The sequence below is a fragment of the Passer montanus genome, unplaced genomic scaffold (assembly GCF_014805655.1).
Source record: "Passer montanus isolate IOZ18808 unplaced genomic scaffold, ASM1480565v1 scaffold71, whole genome shotgun sequence".
NCBI classification, from domain to species: domain Eukaryota; kingdom Metazoa; phylum Chordata; class Aves; order Passeriformes; family Passeridae; genus Passer; species Passer montanus.
Window position 1 is genome coordinate 1,703,671 of NW_024372259.1, and position 26,956 is coordinate 1,730,626.

Here is a 26,956-nt window from a genome sequence, read left to right on the forward strand (position 1 = left end):
TTCTGCCTAACTCCTTACAAACTCTAATGGATTTTAAAAATGAATGGATGCAGTGCTGAAAATGATTCAGAATTAGTAGTTTTAAAGAGGTGAATTATGCAGTTAAAATGAGAGGGTGCAGGTGCAGCCAATCCGCTTTGCTTGTCTGCTTAAGTTTAAGAATAATGTGATTATTATTTAAGGATCTCTTCCTGGGTGAGTCTGTATCTGCAGCAATGAGAGCTTTTGGGTCAGGTGCATCTTCCTTGTCTGTGCTTCACATTCTTGTGCTTGCAGTGTGGCAGTGCAGGTGTGTGCAGGTGGCAGTGCTGTCTGGAGAAGAACAGGCTGCCAAAACAGAACTAGATGAAGAATAATAATATGCTCTAATTTCCATATAAACATGTGATTTGTTCTCTTTCAGTATGAGCACGAGCATTTATTTTCCAACAGATTAAAATCATTATTACACAGTTAACAGCAGACCGTGGTTCTAGTTTGAAGCATCCCAGAGGCTTCTACCCTCTGCTCTTGCTGGGGTCTCTGCCCTGCTGTGAGTGCTAACAGGGGTGTGGGAGAGCTGTGTGGCTGGGTGGGTCTGCTCTACCTCATGTAGATTTGTTCTGGGTGCTCTGGAGTCCTCTGTGGGTTTGCATGTCCTTTTATGCTAACACTCTTACACCGTGCCAGCCTGATTCTGCACTGATGGCTGTGACCTGTGTGTGCATGGCCTGGCTGTCCTGTGGTTGCTGCTGGCAAAGGAGCCTGTGGCAGCTCATTTTTTCCAGTGCCATGATTAATTATGGCTGATTTATACACTTATTGTTAAATGGCATGAGAAGGCTTTTCTGTGTCAGTCCTCCCCCAGCCCAGGGTGCCGTTTGGGGTTTGCATCATCAGTGTGGCTGGTGAAGAGAAATTCCTGTTGGCTCTCAGTGCCCCTCAGAGGTATGCCTCATGTCCCCTTTCCTTTTGGCTTTTGACTGCATTCAGCTAACACTGGGAAGGTAATTCTGTCTTTAAATACAGTTGATGGTGCATTCTCTGGTCCTTGCATGCAAACACTGCCCTGGCCAAGGCTTCCTGAGGGGCCAGATGTGTCTTGGAGCCCACTGTAAATATAGAAAGAGATGTGTTTTTAACTGTTGCAGGTGAGGATGTGAGAGCAGGCAAGAGTTAGTGGTCTGGGATATTTTTTCTAGTTAATCTGGTTGAGATTGCAGACACTTTGTATATTTTCTGTGGTTAGAGGTTTTACAGTTGAGTGCAGAAGGAACTTAGTTAACTGTGAGGAAGTAAAGATGTCATCCTCCACCCCAGCTCATATTTTTTTAACAATGGAAAGAAATCTGAGTAAATTATAGTGGCAGCAAATGAAAGGCAATAAACAATTAAGTCTGTTCTGTCCTTATGTCTTGTACCTTCAGGAAAGAAGGCTGTGCAGCTGTTCTCACTGTTGTGAGCTGTCTTAAAATTCACCTGGGAGCTTTTCTGGGGGATAGGTCTTTAGGACACCAGCAATCATGGGATCTCACACTAGTGGAAGAGTGCATGTGAAATTGGAGCAATCATGTTAAACTACAGTTCCCTGCAAAAGTCTTGCCCGTGGTGGTTGCAGCTGCTATGATTTCAGCTGTGCAGAGATGCTATCTGGCAATTTCCCCTTCCGTGCAGATCACAGAAAGGCTGCAGGAAGGCAGCAAACCCAGTGTGTTTTAACAGAAGTGTTCGGGCTTTAGGATACAGGTTTCCATGAATACAGGCTTATGTTCCAAGCATAAACTTGATTTTGAGTTTGGTGGGATTTGCGGGATTTTAAGTTTGTGTTTTGTTTATTTTTAGGGGTACCAGGAGATGCTTCAGTGGTGAGACATCTTTTACGATGCAAGTTAGGCATGAAATTCATCCACTAACATCCCCTTCCTCACCCTGATCTCCAACAGACTTCCCGTAACGCTTGGAAGAACGGGTCAGGGGAGAAGGGCCAAAAGACACCATGAAGCTGAAGCAGCGAGTCGTGCTGCTGGCCATCCTCCTCGTCATCTTCATTTTCACCAAGGTTTTCCTCATCGACAACCTGGACACGTCGGCGGCCAACCGGGAGGACCAGCGTGCGTTCCAGCGCATGCTGCAGGGGCTGCGCGTGGCGCTGGACCCGCGCCTGGAGCACACGCTGCAGTCGCCCTGGGAGATCGCCGCGCAGTGGGTGGTGCCCCGCGAGGTGTACCCCGAGGACACCCCCGAGCTGGGAGCCGTCATGCACGCCATGAGCACCAAGAAGATCGTCAAGGCCGACGTGGGATACAAAGGGACGCAGCTGAAAGCTTTGCTGGTACTTGAAGGAGGGCAGAAGGTTGTCTTCAAGCCCAAGAGGTGAATACGGCTTTCGGTGGCTGCATTAATAACTGCTTCATTTATATATGCTTTTTTTCTCCATGTTGTCACATTAGTGTTTAAGTTATGAGTGGAAAGACCATCCTGTGATTTTTGAGACAAAAAATGTCTCAAAAAACTCTCAAAAACGCTCCAAAAAACTAGAGCCGGTGCTCTAGTAACATTAGCTGTCTCATGCTGTACAGCCTGATGCTCAGTACAGCCTGTCTTTAGATTAAAAGAACAACCGCTGTGTTCAGTCCTGAGGGGATGTTGGTTACACCTGATGTTTCTGAGCAGTATCTTCCTCACTCTGGAAGTGCAGCTTCTGGCAGGTTGGAGACAAGCTTTGCCTCCTTGTTGTGTCAGGCTGTCAGGAGAGGGTGCAGTTCAGGAGCAGGGAAGGAAGGAAACTTGGCAGTGGTCTCAAAAGGACATCTTTGTGTCTGGTGTAGTTGAATGTAGGCTGTAAAAATGGTTTGGGTAGGTCAGAGTGAGAGCCCCTGAGCCTCCTGTCTGCCAGCAGTGAGTATTGGAGGAGCAACATAAGAATGGAGGGTAGTAATATTTCCTTGTTATGGACTCAGTTTACAGTGATCCTCAGGAAAAAGTGACATGATTGAATGTTGTAAAGCTTTTTGAACTGTTTGTCTCTGGGGAAAAGGAGAAGAAAAATGTTAAAAAGTAAGGCCAGGTGTGTTTTAGGAGACTCCACTGCAAATGAGAAGTGTCATCGCAGAATAAGATTTTGGGTTAAGCAGGCATTAAGGTTTCCTGTCCTGTTAATGGGTGAGTGCAGGGGCCACAAAGCTGCTCTGAGGGTTGGAGCACCTCTGCTTGGAGACAGGTTGAGAGAGCTAGGGCTGTTCACCTGGAAAAGAGAAGGCTCCAGGAAGACTTTAGAGCCCCTTCCTGTGCATAAAGGGTCTCAAGAGAGATGGAAAGGGACTTGGAACAAGGGCCTGCAGTGACAGGACCAAGGGGAATGGCTTCACACTGACATGGGGCAGGGATAGATAGGATAGTGGGAAGAAATTCTCCCCTGTGGGGGTGGTGAGGCCCTGGCACAGGTTGTTCAGAGAAGCAGTGGATGCCCCATCCCTGGAAGTGTTCAAAGGCCAGGGTGGACAGGGCTTAGAACAGCCTGGTCTAGTGGAAAGTGTCCCTGCCCATGGCAGCAGAATTGCAATGAAATGCTTTTCCAGCCCAAAGCAGTCTCTGATTCTATGATTAGAGAATGACAAAAAAGTCTGTACAGCCAATTCCTGCTCTGGCTGGAGCTCCCCTGCAGGCCCAGACAGCATGAGCCTTGCACACAAAATCCTGGTGGTACTAGAGGCATCTCCTCCAACGGAAGCAGTGGAGATTCACAGCATTCCCATAGAGCTTTCTGTGTCAGGGAGTGCCATCAAGCATTTCACTGAGACAACTGCATTCTGTAATGCCCTGTCTTTGCAGACAAGCACAGGCACTGAGCTCCAGCAAGCACATGTGCAGCTGGGAATGTTCATAGGAGCACTGGAGAGGGTGGCCTTGGCCATCCTGGTAGACCCACATTTTGTGTGTGACTGCTGAATAGCCAGGCTTGTGGGCAGAGTCCTGTTCTGGCACTGCAGAGAGGCTATTTAACCAGCTTTGGACCTGAAAGTTCTGTCATAAATTACTCCTAAAAACAGTTCTGAGCAAATTTACCAGCAGGAGAAGAAGGAATTCCCTCATTTCTTTTGCTCTGGAAAGGACTAGTTGCCTACTGTGCATGGAAACAGTTTGGTCAGGATTCACTAATAAATTTTAGCTTTGCAACTTTCAAAATGTGACCATGTTTCCAAAAGCCAGCTGTGAGGGCCTACCAAAGGCCTGCCTTTGGGGACGTGTTCTGAGGATTCACTGGCTCACTTCAATTTCTTACTTGAAATTCAGCCTAATTTACTAACATATAATACTTGCTGTCATCTGGTGGTGTATGTGACAGAAGATGCTGGTTTGGTGAAAGCTCCCATTTGCCAGGAATCCTGCACTGGTGAATTGTCTTATGAGCTGCCTTGCAGAGAAGCTGGAGAATTTGGTCAGGCTGGGGGAGTGGACTGTCTTCTCAGCCCACATCCTCCCTGAGCAAGGCTGAAACACTGAGGTCCAGCTCTGTGCCTCCTCTTACACCTTACTCCTCCTTGTTGCTATTGTTTGAACACAAATTCTGCTGGAAATAATCCAGTCTACACAATTTGATACATAGATGGAAATAAGAAAATAGGTTACCTAATTTGGCCTTATTTTCTTTGAAGACATGTTGCATTTCACCTGTTTGCTCAGTATTGATTGTGGTATTTCACACTCAGCTGCAGTGTGGTGCTGCAGCAGTATCTACACTGATCCAAATGTCAGGCAGCTGAGAATTTGGTGTTTGCCTTGACTAAGTACCATCTATTAAAAGATAAAAAAGGGAGCAAAAAGCCTTGCACTTCACCAAAATACACCATTGTTGTTGCAATGAGTGCCTAATTTCTATTTTTTGCTGTTCGTTATGTCTTTTCTCTGCCAGATTAAAGGCTCTGTTTATACCCAGGTTTGTCCTGAGGTTCACACTTGCTGATTTGCCATCTCTTCCACAATATAAGATTGTATTTGTTAATGAGAATTGTTAATGTACAATTGTTTGTAACCCCAAAATCATCTGTGGAGTTGCTGCTTTCCAGTATAAATAACCCCTGTTCCTTAGCAGGATCTGTGCTCTTTGTTCTAAGATGTGATTTGGCATATGGTTGGATTAAAATTTCTTGGTTGGGATGTGAGCTGCTTCCCAAGCTCTGGACAGCACTGTACATCACTGACCTTTCCTCCTTATTTACCACTTCAACAGTCTGGACACTTTAATCTCATTGAAGTTTTTCCACTCTCCCATTGGCAGTCACTTGGAAGGTGACCCAGAGACTCTTTAACTATTATTAAATTGTTACTCTGAACAGCAGAATTGACAGGGATTCTACATAGACTCACTTCATTTGACTTATTTCAATTCCAGATATGCCAGGGATTATATAGTGGAAGGAGAACCCTACGCTGGCTACGACAGACACAACGCAGAAGTGGCAGCCTTTCACTTGGATAGGTATGGAATTACTGCTTTGTCTGGTTTTATTGTCTTTGGAAAGTACCAGAAAAAAGGGGTTCTTTGAAGAATACACCTCAGATAGCAGCCACCTCTAACCTGCCAATTTACCACATTGAAGGCAAAATAAGAATTCGCTTATTCTGTGAAACTTTGTTTCTAAGATCTGTTCAAGAGTGTAATATTTTAGATACTTGTGAAAAGTTTGGGAAGGAGAATGAAACTGCATTCTGTAATGCCCTGTCTTTGCAGACAAGCACAGGCACTGAGCTCCAGCAAGCACATGTGCAGCTGGGAATGTTCATAGGAGCACTGGAGAGGGTGGCCTTGGCCATCCTGGTAGACCCACATTTTGTGTGTGACTGCTGAATAGCCAGGCTTGTGGGCAGAGTCCTGTTCTGGCACTGCAGGAGAGGCTATTTAACCAGCTTTGGACCTGAAAGTTCTGTCATAAATTACACCTCTGAGCAAGCAAAAACAGTTCTACCAGCAGGAGAAGAAGGAATTCCCTCATTTCTTTTGCTCTGGAAAGGACTAGTTGCCTACTGTGCATGGAAACAGTTTGGTCAGGATTCACTAATAAATTTTAGCTTTGCAACTTTCAAAATGTGACCATGTTTCCAAAAGCCAGCTGTGAGGGCCTACCAAAGGCCTGCCTTTGGGGACGTGTTCTGAGGATTCACTGGCTCACTTCAATTTCTTACTTGAAATTCAGCCTAATTTACTAACATATAATACTTGCTGTCATCTGGTGGTGTATGTGACAGAAGATGCTGGTTTGGTGAAAGCTCCCATTTGCCAGGAATCCTGCACTGGTGAATTCTCTTTTGAGCTGCCTTGCAGAGAAGCTGGAGCATTTGCTCAGGCTGGGGGAGTGGACTGTCTTCTCAGCCCACATCCTCCCTGAGCAAGGCTGAAACACTGAGGTCCAGCTCTGTGCCTCCTCTTACACCTTACTCCTCCTTGTTGCTATTGTTTGAACACAAATTCTGCTGGAAATAATCCAGTCTACACAATTTGATACATAGATGGAAATAAGAAAATAGGTTACCTAATTTGGCCTTATTTTCTTTGAAGACATGTTGCATTTCACCTGTTTGCTCAGTATTGATTGTGGTATTTCACACTCAGCTGCAGTGTGGTGCTGCAGCAGTATCTACACTGATCCAAATGTCAGGCAGCTGAGAATTTGGTGTTTGCCTTGACTAAGTACCATCTATTAAAAGATAAAAAAGGGAGCAAAAAGCCTTGCACTTCACCAAAATACACCATTGTTGTTGCAATGAGTGCCTAATTTCTATTTTTTGCTGTTCGTTATGTCTTTTCTCTGCCAGATTAAAGGCTCTGTTTATACCCAGGTTTGTCCTGAGGTTCACACTTGCTGATTTTCTATCTATTAAGATTGCATTTGCCATCTCTTCCACAATATAAGATTGTATTTGTTAATGAGAATTGTTAATGTACAATTGTTTGTAACCCCAAAATCATCTGTGGAGTTGCTGCTTTCCAGTATAAATAACCCCTGTTCCATAGCAGGGTCTGTGCTCTTCGTTCTAAGATGTGATTTGGCATATGGTTGGATTAAAATTTCTTGGTTGGGATGTGAGCTGCTTCCCAAGCTCTGGACAGCACTGTACATCACTGACCTTTCCTCCTTATTTACCACTTCAACAGTCTGAACACTTTAATCTCATTGAAGTTTTTCCACTCTCCCATTGGCAGTCACTTGGAAGGTGACCCAGAGACTCTTTAACTATTATTAAATTGTTACTCTGAACAGCAGAATTGACAGGGATTCTACATAGACTCACTTCATTTGACTTATTTCAATTCCAGATATGCCAGGGATTATATAGTGGAAGGAGAACCCTACGCTGGCTACGACAGACACAACGCAGAAGTGGCAGCCTTTCACTTGGATAGGTATGGAATTACTGCTTTGTCTGGTTTTATTGTCTTTGGAAAGTACCAGAAAAAAGGGGTTCTTTGAAGAATACACCTCAGATAGCAGCCACCTCTAACCTGCCAATTTACCACATTGAAGGCAAAATAAGAATTCGCTTATTCTGTGAAACTTTGTTTCTAAGATCTGTTCAAGAGTGTAATATTTTAGATACTTGTGAAAAGTTTGGGAAGGAGAATGAGCCCTGAAACCACTCTAGTTAATATTACAGGGGAGAAAGAGCTTAGCTAAATGCTGTGGAAAAGTCTGAAATATTAAATGTATGTGCTGAGTTCATGTCCAGTTCACTAAAAAGCCAAGACTAATGTCTAGACTAACAATTTAGTCTAGAGTAGATAGGAATCAGTGCATCCTAGAGGAAATCCTGTTATTCATATTGTGCTTGGGGTACCCAGGGGGTTTTGTGGACCTGTGCTGGAGGTGCAATTACAGGAAAAAATGAAAATTATAGGATGTTCAAAGAATGGGACAGAAAACACCAGAAACTGAATGTCAATAGTTATGAAATGCTGATAGAGCTGCAATTTCACTTAACATAAATGAGCACAGTCTCTGCTTCCTCATAGGAAGATGTGGAGGTGAAAACACATTAAATCTTGAGAAAAGGAATAAGGAGGGACAAATATAACAAAGGATAGAATGGTTAAACTCAAGCTGAGGTTTCTCAGTACATAGTTAAGAGCCTTATCACTGTGACTAAACTCATAGGTGTGACAGAGATGTCTGTTAGTCCTGATTCACCTGTGGAACTCCTTGCACAGGCAGTAGAAATCAGTAATTCTAGGAAGAATTAGAATATCTAGGATGATAACTACTTGAGTAGCCCCCATTGCTGCTACAGCCAGCTTGTGCTGGTGGGCCAAAATCAGGGTATATTAAGAAGATAAAAAGATAATGGAGCCAGATGTCAGTCCATTTGTGCTTTCAAGGAGCATACAGGCTTCAGGTTCTCTGAAAAAGTAGTGATTGACCATTCAATCAAAGCCTCTTTCAAATGTCCAAATCTCACTTAACTCTTCTTTGCTGTCCATTTGGTCATGATTTTGTGCTTTTTTTCTCTGATCTTTTTCTATGGCTCTGCACCTCTATATTCTTCAGGAATACCTTTTCAGGATCTTTTTCTGAGATGCAAAGGCTATCCAAAGGGTGTCAAAAGTGCATTAAGAGAGTTGGGGCTGACACTTCTTTGATCTTTTTACTTCTTTAAGCACTTTTAAAATTTTTAAAATTCTATTACAAGCACCCAAATCTTTTGTGGTCACTGAGCAAAGGCTGTGGCAGGCATGGGAGTGGGACCTGGATCTTGTAACTGCAAGTTTTATGGTTGTTCTTCCCACCTTTGTTTTTCCAGGCACTTCTCAGACATTCACTTTTGTTCTACCATTCTCTCTTCCCTTCTCCTTCCTTGTGCCAAACAAAACAACTCTTGGTTTGGTTGCTTTCAAGTGTAATTGAATTGGGCTTAAGCATAACATTTTAATAGAGAGTGGTTCTCACAAATTAGAAATGATCTTTCCAGGTGACCAGCCCACGGGCCATATGGTTTTACTGCTTCAGCCTGCTTCAGACACATGATGGATATTTCTGGTGTGAGGTCTGAGTTCTGAGAGTTGGAGCATGGTGCATCCTCTGTTGCTCTGCTGCAAATGCTTTAGTAAAGGAGTGTCACTGATGGCCTGTAAAGTTTAACATGCAGGCACATATGAAAAATGAGTTTGCTTACTTTGCCTCAGAGAAGAGAGGAGGCTCCTGCAGGGCTTCAGCTTTACTCTTTGGTCTCTATCATCTCTGACAGAGACTGTGAGGGGTTTTTTTGTTTTAATTTTGAGCTGTTGCCTATGTTGCAAATTCTCAGGTGGTGTTTTCTCACCCCCATCAGAATCCTGGGATTCCGCCGGGCCCCGCTGGTGGTGGGCAGGTTCGTGAATCTGCGCACCGAGATCAAACCAGTGGCCACGGAGCAGCTCCTGGGCACCTTCATGACTGTGGGTGAGTGCATGCCATGGGCTGTGCTGCCCAGGGAGGGAAAAATGCTGAATGGGAAAAAAGAGCCATGGGAGCCTGACACAGAGCAGTTAATCATGATGCAGGAAGCTCCTTCTGTGCCAAGAGAGATCTTGGATAACCCCATTTGGAGGGGGAGGAGGATTTGGTTGGTTTTCTTCAAGTAGTTTCTTGGTTTTCTTCCCTCATGCTGCTGTTACAGATGGGATTTTTTTTTTTTTTTGAGTAAGAATTTTCTCTCTGCTGTCAAAAATGGTTAGAAAAGTCTGTGATTAGACCTGAAAAGAAAAGAATAAAGTTGTATTTAATGTGAAGAGAGTGGTGATTTGGGGTAATTTATAGAGCTGACACACTGGTTGGTATTAGATGTTGTTTGTGCTGCCTCAGAACCTGCAGAGCATTTACAACCAATGGCAGAACTTCCCTGTGTTGTTTACAGTAATAATGCTGTGAAGGACACATAATAGAAGCTATTAATGTGAACTCCTACCAGGTGGTCATTAAGCACCAAGAAATTACTTATGCTGCAGCCTTAACTCCCTGAGGCTTTCATAAACCATCCAATTATTACTCGTTTGTTTGTTTGTTTCATTTCCTAATCAGAAGGCTCCAGAGATGATTGTTCCTTACCCCTGGTAATGTTCCTGTTAGCAGCACAGCACTTCTGGCAGTCTCACCTGCTGCCTGACACTGCCACTTACAAGGTGCAACTTCCAGATGAAAGTTTCAGCTCAGCCTCATCAGCCTCTCCTGGCATTCACATGGGGTTCCTGCCTCAGGCAGCCTTTACATTTTCCAATTTCAGCCAAGATAGCCAAGCTGTTTGCTAGCAGCAGTGCTGACTTGAGAAGTAAGGCTCCAGAAATGTTCATTGCTCCTCCTGAGATTCCTTGGAACCGCTGTTCTGCAAAGACAGGAACTAAAGAAATGGGTTGGTCTGTGGAGGAGGTTATGGTCTTTTGTCAGGCCAAATTTGACCAAGTTCCTGAGGTTTTGAAGAAGAGAGCATTCATTCATACTCAGTGCAGGTTTACTGGAGTTACAGCTAGAATCTCAAAGAATTTGTCTCTTGCTAGACCTGCTGCAGCCCCTGGATGGGAAGAGAGACTTGCAGGCTTTCCATACAAATAAGAGATCTGGTCTGCAAGCTCTGTGTTGGTGATGATCTGTGACATGCTCAGGGTGTCTGACAGGATACTGGGAGCACAGGGCCTGGATGGAGGGCTGAGAGGTGGGGATGTGTGAGGGTGGAAAGGGAAGAACATGGCATTTGGAGAGCTGAGCCTGCTCTGGGGAGGATATTGGATGTAGAACCAAAGGAAGAAAGGACAGAGGGTAATCATAACCAAGTGAGACATAGCTGAAGAATATTTTGGAAGAACATCTGTGAGCATGGAACTGGATTTAACTTGGCGAGGAGGAAGTAAAGGTGAGTTAAGAAGGGGAAGATAGAAAAGGTTAAAACCACTAATGCAGGCTGCTCCAGATTACTTGATTCTACAGGATGCATCAGTGTTAGTGGACTAAAGGCTGCAGCATTTTGTTGCTCCTCACTGATGAAGCTTTGACAGATCTGCATTCCTAGATCATGTGAGAATGATACTTGTTTCTGTCTCCTCCACCAAGTCAGCTCAAGTAGCTGAGACATGTGACAGGTCTCAGGGCACCAAATCCCTTTGCGTTCTGATGTGTCTCTTTTCACTTATCTCTTTTTGATCAGCTTTTTCAAGTAAGTGGGAAATCTGACACATGAAGTATGAAATGTGAACAACAAGCAGTGTTAACATTGCAAAGTCAGGGTCCTTGGGGCTAGGAAAGGATCACAAAAACTTGTTGAGAGTGTGATGCTGTATTAATTCTCAGAGTGATAAAGTCATTAGAAAATATAATTGCTCTCTTCTTTTCATATTATTCTTTAATTGCTCTAAATGAGTGGATGTCTGTGCAATCTCTTTTGAGCCTCTCCCTGTCAGAGACAGAACCACAAAGACAAATGCAGTGAAATCCTGTTGCGTAGCCTCTGCTGCAACAACAAGCTCCTGAATTTCAGTTGGATTCCTTGAATTAATACCTCTTAATTTTTCTTTTTAAGGCAATAACACCTGCTTCTATGGGAAGTGCTACTATTGTCGGGAGACAGAGCCAGCCTGTGCAGACGGGGACATCATGGAGGGCTCGGTGACGCTGTGGCTGCCGGACGTTTGGCCCCTGCAGAAGCACCGGCACCCCTGGGGCAGGACTTACCGCGAGGGCAAGCTGGCCAGGTATGGGATGGTCACTGCACTAAAATGACCCTTGGGTAATTAAAGAGCTCTCAGTGCTTTCAAAACCTACGGTTGTGTCAACAGCACAACAGCAGAAGCCAAGAAGTCCAGAGTAAAATTTAAATTGAAAGGAGGAAATAAAAAAGTCTTCATTGTTTTCCACACTACTAAGCACTGTCCTTTTCCTGTATCTTGGCTGGAACAGAACTCCACAATGCAGTCACTCCAACCTCTGAAAATCTTGTCTGTGGGCAAGCTAAGATTCTTCTCTTGTGCCACTGGACCTTCTGTTGATGCTGTGGCCCCTGAAATGTGTCAGCACTAACTTCATGAACCTTACAGTTCATTTTCAGAGTTGTGGAACTGGTTTAACTTCAGCTAGGCCCTGTGTCGTGGTTTGACACTGGCCAAACACCAGGCACTCACAAAAGTTGTTCACTTACAGTTCTGTTACAGTTGGGCAGAAGAGAGGGAAGAAAATTAACCCGTGGAATTGGTTTAACTTCAGCTAGGCCCTGTGTCATGGTTTGACACTGGCCAAACACCAGGCACTCACAAAAGTTGTTCACTTACAGTTCTGTTACAGTTGGGCAGAGGAGAGGGAAGAAAATTAACAAAGGGCTCATGAGTTGAGATAAGGACTAGGAGAAAAAAAAAACACTCTAAGGGCAAAACAGGTCCAAATTTAAAGGTATAAAGTAGATTTACTATTAACCGAGTCAGAGGAGGATAATGAGAAGTAAAATAAGCCTTTAAAACACCTTTTTTCACCCCAACCCCTCCTTCCTTCCCACCAACAGCTCAGGAAGACAGGGTGTGGGAGTTTTGATCAGTTCATCATTGAAAATCTTTTCCTGTTCACTCAGGGAGAGGAGTCTTTTCTCTACTGTGCCATGGGGTCCCTCCCACAGGCACACAGTTGTCATAAAACTGTTGTGGCATGGGTCACTTGTCCACAGAGTACAGTCTTTTAAAGATAGGCTACTCCAGTCTGGAAGCAAGGAGAGGGCAAGCAAGCTCTCTCTTTCTCTGGAAGCAGGGGCCCTCTTTCTCTGTTTAGGTCTCTCACTGGATCACAGCTTTCTCTGGCATCCACCCACTCAGCCATGAGCCCTTTTCCATAAGCTGTGTGTGGATCTCTGCATCCCCCATGGACTTCATGCATTACAAGGGGACAGTTTGTTTCACCGTGGTCCTCACCACGGCCTGCAGAGGAATCTTGGCTCTGATGCTTGAAGCACCTTCTCCCCTTATTTCTTTTCCACTCTTGATACCTCCATGTTGTTTTCCCTCACATGTTCTCACTTGCTCCTCTTCTCTGACTAGAAGATAAACTGCTGCTTGTAGGTACCATTGTCAACTTCCACCAATTCAAAGACTGTTGCAAGATCCCACAGTGCCCAGAAGTCAATCCCATCTGGGTTCTGTGTTAGAGGGTCACTTGTCATGCTTCCACTGCTGGCCACTATTTGCTCTGTCAGACATGGTGGAAGCTTCCAGCAGCTTCTCACAGAGGCCAAACCTGTGGCCTTCCCCTGTTATGTCTGTGCAAACTCTTTTGAGCCTCTCCCTGTCAGAGACAGAACCACAAAGACAAATGCAGTGAAATCCTGTTGCGTAGCCTCTGCTGCAACAACAAGCTCCTGAATTTCAGTTGGATTCCTTGAATTAATACCTCTTAATTTTTCTTTTTAAGGCAATAACACCTGCTTCTATGGGAAGTGCTACTATTGTCGGGAGACAGAGCCAGCCTGTGCAGACGGGGACATCATGGAGGGCTCGGTGACGCTGTGGCTGCCGGACGTTTGGCCCCTGCAGAAGCACCGGCACCCCTGGGGCAGGACTTACCGCGAGGGCAAGCTGGCCAGGTATGGGATGGTCACTGCACTAAAATGACCCTTGGGTAATTAAAGAGCTCTCAGTGCTTTCAAAACCTACGGTTGTGTCAACAGCACAACAGCAGAAGCCAAGAAGTCCAGAGTAAAATTTAAATTGAAAGGAGGAAATAAAAAAGTCTTCATTGTTTTCCACACTACTAAGCACTGTCCTTTTCCTGTATCTTGGCTGGAACAGAACTCCACAATGCAGTCACTCCAACCTCTGAAAATCTTGTCTGTGGGCAAGCTAAGATTCTTCTCTTGTGCCACTGGACCTTCTGTTGATGCTGTGGCCCCTGAAATGTGTCAGCACTAACTTCATGAACCTTACAGTTCATTTTCAGAGTCGTGGAATTGGTTTAACTTCAGCTAGGCCCTGTGTCATGGTTTGACACTGGCCAAACACCAGGCACTCACAAAAGTTGTTCACTTACAGTTCTGTTACAGTTGGGCAGAAGAGAGGGAAGAAAATTAACCAAGGGCTCGTGAGTTGAGATAAGGACTAGGAGAAAAAAAAAACACTCTAAGGGCAAAACAGGTCCAAATTTAAAGGTATAAAGTAGATTTACTATTAACAGAGTCAGAGGAGGATAATGAGAAGTAAAATAAGCCTTTAAAACACCTTTTTTCACCCCAACCCCTCCTTCCTTCCCACCAACAGCTCAGGAAGACAGGGTGTGGGAGTTTTGATCAGTTCATAACTGGAAATCTTTTCCTGTTCACTCAGGGAGAGGAGTCTTTTCTCTGCTGTGCCATGGGGTCCCTCCCACAGGCACACAGTTGTCATAAAACTGTTGTGGCATGGGTCACTTGTCCACAGAGTACAGTCTTTTAAAGATAGGCTACTCCAGTCTGGAAGCAAGGAGAGGGCAAGCAAGCTCTCTCTTTCTCTGGAAGCAGGGGCCCTCTTTCTCTGTTTAGGTCTCTCACTGGATCACAGCTTTCTCTGGCATCCACCCACTCAGCCATGAGCCCTTTTCCATAAGCTGTGTGTGGATCTCTGCATCCCCCATGGACTTCATGCATTACAAGGGGACAGTTTGTTTCACCGTGGTCCTCACCGTGGCCTGCAGAGGAATCTCAGCTCTGATGCCTGGAGCAACTCTTTCCTCTCTTTTTTTTCCACTTTTTTCCACTGACCTTGGTGTCTCCATGTTGTTTTCCCTCACATGTTCTCACTTGCTCCTCTTCTCTGACTAGAAGATAAACTGCTGCTTGTAGGTACCATTGTCAACTTCCACCAATTCAAAGACTGTTGCAAGATCCCACAGTGCCCAGAAGTCAATCCCATCTGGGTTCTGTGTTAGAGGGTCACTTGTCATGCTTCCAATGCTGGCCACTATTTGCTCTGTCAGACATGGTGGAAGCTTCCAGCAGCTTCTCACAGAGGCCAAACCTGTGGCCTTCCCCTGTTACCAAAAAATCAGGCTGTGCCACATCAATACCTCCTTTGCTTTGAATGCCATCAGTATTTGGTGACCATGCTCAGCAACAAAAAATCAGGCTGTGCCACATCAACACCCCCTGGAAAGTCCTTTGCTTTGAATGCCATCAGTATTTGGTGACCATGCTCAGCATGTAAAGAATGCTAAATCCCACATTTGTCCTTCTTTAAGCAGCATTCTACGATAGATGTAACACATCTGAGTTCCTGAGGTGGGGATGTTTTTGCCATGAGCAGAACAAATGGGTTTGAGCTGAGTAAATTTTTCCAAATCTGTCTTGAACTTGAAAGTGATTAGAAGAGATTTTCAGTCCTTTATCTAAAGTATCCATTGATTTCCAGTGATGTGATTGTTCTCAGAAAGAATCTCATCCAAAGGCTCTGTTGAATTGTTTTAGGCTATAAAATGCACAGATTGAATTTTGAGCAGCAGATGTTTTTTCTTTCCCAGCAGGTCAAAATCAGCTGTGTTTAGTACATGGTACATTGCAGTGATGAACAGGATGAATTTCGTGGAGGTGTTCTTCTTGTTGAGAGGCTCCTTTTCATCACACCCTGCCTGCTTACACAGGGGTTTAGCTTGATTCCTGTGCTGATTTGATATTTGGTGTATTTAAACTCACACTTGCCTCCTTCAGATGAGGTTACAAGGTTCTCTTGTTTTTCACCATGTCATGCTGCACATTTCACTTTGAGAGATCAGAATTAAAGGTTCTTGGTGTCATGCTCTCCTTTCTCTGTGCATGGTAATTGTGAGAAAATAACCCTGTAAGAATTTTTTCCTGCTCTAGCTGCTGTTTTGAGTTGACCTTTTGAACATAATTCACACAGGCACATTAGTGTACGTAATTTTTAATGGAGGTGTAATAGGCAAAATCCCTGACCTTCCAAGGCCTGTGCTAATACAATATAAATTATCAGAAATGAGTGCTGGATAAAAGTCTCTCTTGAAAGACTGCATGGGAAATGAGAGAGAGCACAGTATAGCTGAAAAATTGTGGCAAGGAGATTAAGTACTGCTCTGAAGTAAAATGAGAGAAAAAGAAACACTTGAGGGAGAGTGGGATGCAGCATAAGAAGCATATCCAGGACAAGGAGAAGAGGTTCTGAGACTGTTGCTGTGTGGATTTGTGCTACACCTTGAGTGTGAGTTGGACCTTGGTGCAAAGATCCCTTTTCCTAGGGGATTTAGGCACAGCATTTGAGGAGCATGTGTGACCTGTTATTAGGAACATTGAGAAGATAAATTTTTAAGCTCTTTGATTTGGTTACCTGGAAGAAAGGTGGGATACTGGGATCTCTGGTTCCAGAAGGTGGAAGTGGGATACGTGGCAGTTATAGTAATTAAATTCTGATCTTCCTACTTTTCTGACTACCTGCAGTTTTGAGCATGTCAGCAAGTCTCTCCAGCTTGTGTTTCTTCCATCTCTGTTTCCAAATCACAGATGGTTTAAGGCATTTCCAATTTAACTGCTATTTTGTGAAGGATTGTTTCAGTCCTTACGTGGAAGATGTCCTTGTTATTTAGGTTGACAGATGGAAAGGCTATACACCAGAGATTTGGCTGTTTTGGTGGTGGTGTTGAATAGTTTTGAAAGCTGTAAAGAAGAAAATGGGGAAATTTAAAATCCTAGCTTTGGAGAATTGAGACATGACATCCATGTTACGCGATTATGTGGAGAAGGAGAAGGAGATAAGAGGGAAGCTTGAAATCATGTCAGTGGAGAAGAAGGTGAGATGCTCTGCAAAGGAAGAGGGGAGGAAAGAGACAACTGAGTGAGGGAGAGTGACCACTGTGAAGCCCTTCTCCTGGGGGCAGAGGGGCTCATCACTAACCACTATTAGGATACTTGCATTAAAAATAAAAAAGGAAGGGGCTGTCTGGAAAGCCAGATGGAAACAGCTCAAGGCAATGGAAACACGCACAGTACTGAAGTGTTCCTTGGGAAGCTGAGGGAGGCAAGGCATGGCAGTAATCTTCCCATAACATAGCCCAGCACTGTGGAGTTGTGAGGAGGCAAACTCTGAGGTTGTTTTCTATAGGAAGATGATCTTTGTGTATCTTTGAACTGAAACTACAGCTTGCTCCACAGGCTGGGATGTTGATGCAGGCCTTACTCTTCTCATAAACACTTGTCCAGCTCTTCCTTCTTTGTCTGGCCTGGGCTGCTCCCCTTTCTTGGCGCACTCACAGTGCCCGAGGGCAGCTGTAGGGGTGCAGGGGTGGCTCCCTGAAGGGCTGCTTGCTTCCCCTTGGCTGCAGGTGGGAGTACGACGAGAGCTACTGCGACGCCGTGAAGAAAACGTCCCCGTACGACTCGGGCCCGCGCCTGCTGGACATCATCGACACGGCCATCTTCGACTACCTGATCGGCAACGCCGACCGGCACCACTACGAGAGCTTCCAGGACGACGAGGGGGCCAGCATGCTCATCCTGCTGGACAATGCCAAAAGGTGAGCCTGGGCACGGCCCTGGTGCCCTGGCTGTGGTCAGGGTGTCTCCCAGTGTGTCTCTCTCTGTTTTCTCTCTCTCTCGCTAATTTGTTCTTTAGTATCGTTGGTAATCGTCGTTCCTTTTTATCAGAAATTACTCACCATATGTTAGGGTCCTGCAAAGGCTGTGGTGCTGACAGGACAAGGGAGAATGGATTCATGAAAGAAAGTGGGTTTACATCAGATATTAGGAAGGAATTCTTCCCTCTGAGGAGGGGAATGGATTCATGAAAGAAAGTGGGTTTAGATCAGATATTAGGAAGGAATTCTTCCCTCTGAGGAGGAGGAGGCCCTGACACAGGTTGACCAGAGAAGCTGCCCCATCCCTTGTAGTGTCCTGTGCCAGAGGGGGAGGCCCTGACACAGGTTGACCAGAGAAGCTGCCCCATCCCTTGTAGTGTCCTGTGCCAGGTTGGACAGGGCTTGAAGCACCTGTCCCTGCCCACAGCAAGGGGGTGGAACAAGATGAGCTTTAACCCAACTCTTCCAACCCAAACCATTTTAGGACTCCATGATTTGGCTCTGTGCTCTAGATACTCTTCTGTCTTGGCAAAGTCCTGCTCAAGCTACACAAACTCCCCAGTTCACACAGTATTTGCCAAAGCAACTTTCAAATGTTTGCTCCAGTCTCTCCTCCTATCCCCAAAAATGCCCTTTCCTTTTAGGCTTTTAATTAATGGAAATTGAAAACTTAGGCTTTTTTATTTATCACCAGTCAGTATAAGTGAGTGCTGTAACAAAAGCAGATCTTTCTAAAATGTGTTTCTGAATAATTTGGCATTCCTGCCTTCTGGATATGCCTGCTCTGGCTTTGAAAGGTTAAAAGTTTAGAATGGAGGTAGAAGTGATAACAAACACAAAAATGATGTGCTCTAAGTGTGGACATTAACTCTTACCCAAACAAAAATGTTTTTAAAATGCGTTTAGGATATGAGTTCTTCTGTCCTTGCTATAGTTTTTCTGTACGTTGTCCACTATAGTTTAGGTTAAAAATCATACTGAAGACACAGCCTTGTTTAAATCATAACAATTTTCTTAATTTCTTAAAAAACGTAAAGGTCATCTATTTGCCTTTCCCATCATTTAGTCCAGCAATTCTGGATTATTTATTTTTCTGGTGGGCACTCCCATGTGGAGTGGCAGTGAGTTTCCTTTCTGTGAAGGACCAGATCCTTTGAAATAATGGGTAGGGGACAGTTTTTCATAGAACCATGGTAGATCTCAATTTGGAAGGGACCCATAAGGATCATTGACCCCAATTCCTTGTTTCTTACAGGGCTGCCTAAAACTAAACCATGTGAGTAAGAGCAGATGGTGCCATGACACTTGCTGGGAACTTAGTTAATTTTAAAGCTACAAGTAACAGAATTATTTGGGCAGCATAAGGCCAGGGCCCTGCAGCAACTTATCTTTATTGAAGGGAAAGTTCTTAGTTGAAAACAGTATTATGAGGAAGATGAAACTATGAAAAATAAATCCAGCATGTGTTTGGATGAAGCTTGAAATACTGTGGAAGCCTTCTGGCTTAAAATGTTTAAGTTGATCACCTTGTTAGTGAACTGTGGCTCTAATGTTTGCTGCTGTTTGGTTCCTTCCCTGCCCAGCTGTGTCAGACAGGCAAAGCTCCCATTCTGCCTGCCCAGAATAGCAGTTATTCCTTACCCCTGCATCATTTCTAAACTCCTCTGAAATGCCTGTCTAAGGTGCCTGGGTCTGATAAAGCACTGGGTATACTGTGCTTCTTCTGTTTACCTGCTTAGCTGGTGCTGATGAAAATTATATCTGTGACTAGTCATGGCCTGTTTATATTTTAATTTAAATGATTTGATCTCTTGGAGCATGAAATTGCCTAGTATTGATTTCTCTGAATTCTTTACAAAGCTTTTTATGTTGAGAACAACCTTAGGAGTTCAGCTGGTTCACTTGGTTTTCATTTTGCTTTTCAGCTTTGGAAACCCTGCCCTGGATGAAAGAAGCATCTTGGCTCCTCTCTATCAGTGCTGCATGTAAGTGAAGCACAGAGCTGCTGTTCACTGTACTTGTGTAATTGCTGTCCTTAGGTTTACAATTCATGAACTTGGGAGCATTCTGGCAACCTGAAGAGGTTTGCTTGGGTCCACAGTGCTGTACTTTTTTGAGATATTGTCTGTTTGATGGATGGGCACTTCCCAAGAAGCTGAGGAATACATTTTCATGAAGGCAGAAGGCTGGCTGCAGAAAGTGGTCTCTCCTCCAGGTCACTGGTTCAGCTCTGTCCACAGTCAGTGTGGCAGGCACTTGGCATCTGCAGCCATCCCACCCAGCTCCTGAAAAATCAATGTGCACATCCCAGCTCCAGTTCTCCCTGGCAGTACTGAAGGATGGCAGTTCAATCATTTCAAACATGGTTCCTAATGAAAAGTGCAGCCCTGCTCAGGGGGCTCCTCTCAAGTAAAATTTGTTGTTTCTTTGCAGAGTTTGTTTCTGCTTTGGCCTTGTGAGCTGTGGTTTTATTTTCAGAGGCTGTGACTTTCTGATTTCTGTTCTGTGTCCAGTCTCTTACCAGGCCATTGCTACTTCTCATTAGGAAATAGATGCTCCAAGGGCTGGGGTACCTCTCCTCTGGAGCAGCCTGAGAGAGCTGGGGTGTTCAACCTGGAGAAGAGAAGCCTGAGGAGACCTCAGAGCCCCTTCCAGTGTCCATGGGGGCTCCAAGAGAGCTGGAGAGGGACTTGGGACAAGGGTCTGCAGTGACAGGACAAGGGAATGGCTCCACACTGACAGAGGGCAGAGTTAGATGGGATATTGGGAAGAAATTCTTCCTTTTGAGGAGGCTCTGGCACAGGTTGCCCAGAGAAGCAATGGATGCCCTATCCCTGGAAATGTCCAAGGCCAAGTTGGACAGGTTGATCAGGAGCAACCTGATCTAGTGGAGAGTGTCCCTGCCCATGGCAGGGGGGTGGAATGAGATGTTCTTTAAGGTCCCTTCCAGTCCAAGCCATTCTGGGATTCTATGAGAATTCCCAGGAAGAAAAATACTGAGATATCAATTTCTTGACTTTGTTACTTCAACATGAACTCCTTCAAGCCTTCCAAATGGAGTTGGTCTGTGAAGCTTGTCCTTGAAAGGTTCTCTCCTCTCTGGGACCTTTGCAGAAAGCCTGGGCTCTCATCTTGCTTGCACTAAGCACAGCTCCCTGCATGCTGCAGTACACCTGGCCTACATTCTGCAAGATCCTTTTAAAAGTCATATGGAGAACAGATAAAGAACTTTTAAATTCTTTAGTTTCCCTACATTAATTTTAAATGTATGTTTCATTTGTACTTTATTGAGATTCTTCTGGAGTCTTTGTCATCTTGATTGCCCCAAATGCAACCAGAGAAGTTTATCTCTTTAGAGATTTCGCAATTTCCAGCTTTTCTGATTTTCCTTTTTCTGGTACTGGGCAAATGCCATACGATACTTAATTTGCTTAATTATTTTAACTATAGGTTTGTTACAACACTTTCTTATTTTGCTGGTTTTATTAGAAGCCTTTAAACTCAAGAGTTTAGACCAGGGATGCTAAAGATTTGGCCCTGAAAGGTTTTGGGGAGAATCCCAAGAGACTACACAGAACATAAGAGCTGAGATGAGGTGACACAAACAAGCTCAGTGGTCAATGAAGAGGAAAGGTCACTGCTGTGTTCTCTTCCTTGGAAGTTTGGTCAGCTGCCTTTTGTCCTTTGTGATTCATTATTGGTCAGTGATGCTCTTCCTGAGGTGACCTTTGTTTGAATTTGTTGCTTTTCCTTCCTTTTCTTTTATTTCCAAACTCAGTCTGGGAGGCCGCGGGACTGAAGACCTTGGTGCTCTCAGCCAGAAGTGTTCCTGTGTAACATCAGAGTTATGTGACACCAGATTGATTCTTCATCACCTTTAGTTTTCAAGTTTCATTAGATCCTGTCTGTGATGCAGTTCCACCTGGACCCCGCCATCCCAAACCCACTTCTGCAATGAGTCTCCATTCTTGATGAGCCGCTATTCCCAGTGGGATGCAGCAGGACCCTGGTGTGGTGATGTGTGTTTGTTTCTTTTGCAGCATCCGGGTTTCCACCTGGAACAGGCTGAATTACCTGAAGAACGGAGTCCTGAAGTCTGCCTTAAAAACTGCCATGTCGCATGACCCCATCTCACCTGTGCTCTCCACCCCTCACCTGGACGCCCTGGACCAGCGGCTCCTCAGCATCCTGGCTACAGTGAAGCAGTGCACAGATCAGTTTGGGCCAGATGTTGTGCTGGTGGAAGACAGGATGACTCTGTCTCACTTGTAATCGTAGCGGAACATGAGATGAAACTCCTTTTTTTAAAAACAAACAAACAAGCGATAGAAAAACAGCACAATCAGTTCAGAAGGGCTGTGGCCAAGATGGACTGACATGAACAGGAGAGCTCCCGAGGCAGAGGAAGGGAGGTGACACTGGCTTTTTCCTCGGGCTGGCAGCAGTGAGAGGTGGGAAGGAGGCCTGGGATGGCACAGTGGCCGCTGTGGCGTGTCCATTGCCGGCAGTGGGCATTGCACTGGATAAACACAGCTCTGGTGCTGGGGCAGAGTGGAACACAGAACTCCTTTGTGGACTGGATCTGGAGGGGACCCTCAGAGATGAACAGTACAGTCCCCCTTTCCTCTGGCGAGTTTGTTCATTCAGGGTTGTACACAATCAGCTCTGAGCTGGTTGGGCATTTTACTGCTTCTCTAGAGAACGAGCAGGGGCGAATAAAATAACTGTTGGACTGAAGAGTTGTGCCACCCCCCCGGGGTGGGATGTTCTTCTGCTTGTCTGAGGGGTGGGAGAGGGGACCTCTGCTGCTCACTTGGCTTTTCCTTGATAAAAGGCTGGGAAAGGGGGCTGCCTCCTATGTGATAATGCTTCAGTGTTTTTGCTGAAGTCCTGTCAAAGGTTTATCCACAGGGTTGGAGATTTAGGAGAGGACAGGGTGGTTATACAGCACTTGATATTTAAGGGGTTATTGTAAGTTTCCATGTGTCTTGTCCCTCTTTTTTTTTTTAAATTAATCTGGCAAGGTCTGAGCAGAGAAAATATCCTTGCAGTCCTGTGTCCTGAGGAGGACAGAATCTGTCCTTGGAAGCAGTTCTGTGTAGGGAGGTCAGGCTGCTTTACTGTGAGCCCTGGGTGCTGTGGAGCCTCTGGGCATGTGGGACTGGGGTAGAGGTGTTTGCTGGACTTCCCCAGTCACCAGCAGTCACCTGAGGTGTGCAGACATCCCTGAGCTGTGGTCTGTCTTCATCTCACCTGAGAGAGCTTTCTGCTGCTCCCTGTGACCACAGCCCAGCACTGCTTTCTGGGGACACCAATGTTGGGGTCCCACATTCACCTGCTTTGGCTGTGGCTGAGCTCAGAAGCTGTGATCACTTCCAGGAGGTTTTCTGCCTTCCCCAGTTGCTTCTTGCAACCCCCACTGCAATGTTCTGCCTGGGATGGTCATACAGGACTCCTCACTAATGGTTTTGCCATGGAAAGAGAAAAGTTGGCTTTTCATCAGGGCAGGCTTGCAGCACTCATCTTGTGCTAGTCCTGTTGTCCTTCAGCACTGCAGCCTGTGCTGAGTTTGTGTCGTAAAACTTGGGGCAGGTCTCAGTTTGTGTCTCCAGAAGAGAAGCAGCTTCATCACTATTTCCAAATTGAACAGCTTTGCATCAGTGTTCAGCCAGCATGGTTCTTGATGTAAGGAAGGAGCTCCCTTCCCCAAGTGATTGCACGTTACTGAACTTGAGAGCAAGAGCACCAAAATGTCAGTTTGAACCTTTTCCTTGATTTTCCTGTCAGGATTTCTCTGACTGCAGTGTGGCAGGCAGGTAAAGAGCTGTTTTCTGGTCTTGCACCTTGGCCACACCTGATCCTGGAGGTGTCAGGGAGAGAATTTATCTGAAAAATGCAGGCATTGGTTCATTTTGTTGAAGTCTTTTTCTCATTGCATGAGAAGAGCATCCTGAAAGTAGAATGTGACTGTTTACCTAGGATTGAATTCTGGGTTATTCTTGCTCTCTTCTGGACTTGGCCACAGTCACAGATGCTGTAGAGCAATGAGATGATGGGATGGGATCTGGAGTTATTACTGGAGTTCTCAGTCAGGGTGGTGACACACAGCTTTGAGAACACTGTGGAGCTCGTGCCTCTATCACCTGATCACTGAACATGCTTTAGAAGCTGTGGGGCAGGAGCAAGTGCTGGTTTAAGCTGCTTCCCAGGAACTTTCAGATGATTTACCCAAAGGGGAGATAGTGAAGCACATGATTGGTGGCTTGTAGCATTTCTAAAAGCTTATTCTTCTCTTTGAGCTTAAACATGAGCTCTTAATATTTTGGGAGGGATCTACCAAAATTTAATTTTTGATTTCTATATGATAACTCTTGATATTTACATTTGATTTAATAATGGGCTCAAAAAAAGGTCTTTCAGTCTTTGAAATTAAATTAGTGTTGAGAACTTACATATTGCTCTAAGCTAAAGCTTTTGCTGTCAGATGGAGCCTGGGGATGGGTTTTTCCCCAGTATAAATGTCAAAGATTTAAAGCAGGGTATTGGTTTATTTTGGTTTACTTGTGGACAAAGGGCATGAAGTCCAGCATTATCAGTAGAAGGAAGCAAGAAATGGTTGTTTTTTAGCATTGGTTTTTTATTTGTGATATTGATGCTTCTGGTTGCTGTAAACACTATTGGAGGTTGGTGTTCTGCAGCAGGAAAGAAAAATAAATTCCTCTCTTAAACCAAAATCAGGAAGATCTGGTTTTGGCCTTGTGACAATTTCTGCCCTTTTGGCAGTGATGGTCGTTTTGCTTGAACACAGAACCCTGAGAGATTTTAAATTGTAACCATTGCAAAGGAAACGAGGAGCAGCATCCACGTGCCAACTGGGTCTGCCTGAATCTCTGAAAAATAACATTGTTTGGAAGGCAGGTGCTCTGGGGAGGGGGTTTTCCAGACCCCTTCTGATCCTTGTTCACTGTGCACGTGTCACCCACTGGCCCCAGGTGTTGCACACTGGTTGTGTCGTGCTTATCAATGATATCAGAGCACTGGAAGCACAGAAATCAAGAGCTAATTATAGAGCCTCATCAGCCATCTGCTATTTACCTCCTCTTCCCAAGTCAGCCATCGGGGGGAGGAGACACTCGAGTCAGCTCTCCTTCCAGCAGCTGATGAACTGGAGTGTGTCTTGCCAAACAAACTTCAACTCAAAAGTACTAATTTATTAAGAAGGTAATTTATTTACTGCAGCAGCTGGAGCAGGAAGCTGGAAACAGACCCCCCTCTCGGATGTGCCAGAGGAGGCCCCTGGGAGCTGCTGCACAAATGGAGTTGCTAATAAGCAAACAGAATGCAATCATGACTTTCTACTCCTATCCCCCGGGGTCAGATCCCACATAAAGCAACATTGTGTGAATAAAGATTTTAATAAAGCAACATTGATGGATTGCCTAAGCCTCTCTCTCCCTCCCCTGTCTGTCTCTCTGGAGTTCCAACATGTGGTGGGCTGAATGTGTGAAGTGTTTTTGCTGCTGCTGTCTCCCAGTTACTCCTCTGCTAATGGCTGTCAATGGCTTTTACTCCAGTCATGTATATCCAAAAAATGCAGCTGGTTTGCCAGAGCCCTGTAGGTAAGGAAGGAGGAGTGTCCCAAAGGGATGCAGAAATAAAACACACCTCGGCTGAGGTGTGGTCTGCATCTGCTGGGCACGGGGGCTGAGCCCTTGGCAGTGTCCCAGGAGCTGGTTCCATGAGCCAGGGATGAGTGCTGGGCTGTGAGGGGTGGCTGCCCTTCTGAGCTTTATTGGGGTGGGCAGGTCACTGCTCCCCCAAGAGCAGAGCTTCACTCAGAGAGTGTTTCAGAGCTTTACAGGGATGTTTCAGAGGTGAAGTACTGAATGCAGGAATCTTGGACCTGCTCTGTAGCATCAACTGGTGGTGTGAAACCTGTTTTTCTTTAAACTAGAGTTTCTCACTGAAACTTCAGATTTCAGCATTGTTGAATTCTGTAAGAACTGCTTTCTGGGGTTTATTTTGAGGGTTTTGTGGGGGAGGATGTTCTGGGGTTTTTTGTTTCCTAGCATTGTGTGCTGACAGTAACTTTTCCTTTCCTCCATCTCTATTTTTGAGGTGCCAATTTGCTCAGGGAGCGGGACAGGATTCCTGCTTGTGTGTGAACAGTTCAACAGCTACAGATGCTTTTAAGTTCTGACAGGCAGAAACTGGCACTTGAGAGCTGTTGTTCCAGGCACTTTGTTGTGCTGCTGCTCTGTATTTTTGGAGTGGTTTGCCATAGTAACAGAGTGAGAATTTGTATAACTGGGAGATTTTAGTGTTTCTGATTATGTAATGAATGTACTTTCACAAAAGAATGAACACAAACAACTTTGAGCCAGTGGAGAACAAAAGGGGGTTGAAAAAAGCACTTTCCCTAAAGTCCTCAAATATTATTTCCCTACAATTTTTTTATTGAATCTAAAAATTAGGAAAAGTTGTTCTTAGTTCATATATCCCAAGGGTGGGAGTGGTGATTGGTTCTTTGTAGAATCTCAATATTTTTAAGAGACTGGGGATAGATAGGACTTTGTTGGGGGGAAAGGGAAGGAGGGAAAAGGACTCCTCTCATACCCTTTATTCTAGATCTTTCTTTTATTTAGTGATCTAATCCATACCTGAGCTCTGGAGAGAGGCTTTTCTCCTCCTGCCTTCTGTCAAAGTGCAGAGATGGATGTGCAGAAGAAATTGCTGTATGGAAATGGGGAAAAACCTAAAAGATGGGTGCATGGCATTTCCCTGGAGAGCCTGTAGGATGAAATTCTGGACTGTGAGGTTCCCTCTGAGTGTTTGTTTGCCCCGAGCTGCATTGGGGTGTGGAATAAGCCAGGCCTAACCATTTCTTGTGGTGCTGTTTTCTCTTCAGATGGCTCCTGAGCTGAGCTGAGCCCAGGTGCTGGAGCCTCAGTGAGTGTTGCTGCTCACCAGGAGGGACTGCCTGCAATGACCAGCCGTGAGTGCAAGCTGAGCATCCTCCCACCAGCTCTAGGGCTGTGCAGCTCCCTGCAGCTGCCTCTGCTGCCAGCCTCACCTCAGGACCAGCAAACTGCACTTCTGTTTCAGCAGAGGAAGGGAAAAACCCCATGTGCTTCCTATCCTACCCTTCACAGAACCCCAGAGTGACTGGGGTTGGAAGGGACCTTAAAGACCACTCTGTTCCAAGCCCCTGCCATGGGCAGGGACATCTTCCACCAGAGCAGGCTGCTCCAAGGCCCATCCAGCCTGGCCTTGGAAGCCTCCAGGGCTGGGGCAGCCACAGCTGCTCTGTGCCAGGGCCTCCTAAAGAACTGCTTTTCCTTCTGGCTCTTACTGTGTGCTGCACTTGGGCAGGGCTGACATCCCAGGAATTATGCCATGAGCTGGTGCAGTGTTGGACAGTCAGTTTATCC

General features: G+C 45.2%; 1 protein-coding gene across 1 annotated transcript; it reads left to right on the forward strand.

The window, feature by feature from the left end:
• The first annotated feature begins 428 nt into the window (after positions 1-428).
• FAM20B (FAM20B glycosaminoglycan xylosylkinase) lies at positions 429-24,968 on the forward strand. Its single transcript, XM_039730273.1, has 8 exons — positions 429-532; positions 1,822-2,352; positions 5,372-5,458; positions 9,301-9,410; positions 11,518-11,689; positions 17,274-17,465; positions 19,451-19,510; positions 21,566-24,968. The coding sequence occupies exons 2-8, from the start codon at positions 1,976-1,978 to the stop codon at positions 21,795-21,797; spliced, it is 1,230 nt and encodes a 409-aa protein (XP_039586207.1). The 5' UTR covers positions 429-532; positions 1,822-1,975; the 3' UTR covers positions 21,798-24,968.
• Positions 24,969-26,956: the final 1,988 nt, after the last annotated feature.

Bases quoted from the DNA above. Each gene is read 5' to 3' on its own strand.
- FAM20B (XM_039730273.1), top strand. From the start codon at position 1,976: ATGAAGCTGAAGCAGCGAGTCGTGCTGCTGGCCATCCTCCTCGTCATC. The intron at 9,411-11,517 runs GTGAGTGCATGC...TTTCTTTTTAAG, and splicing joins GGGCACCTTCATGACTGTGG to GCAATAACACCTGCTTCTAT. The intron at 19,511-21,565 runs GTAAGTGAAGCA...TTTCTTTTGCAG, and splicing joins CCTCTCTATCAGTGCTGCAT to CATCCGGGTTTCCACCTGGA.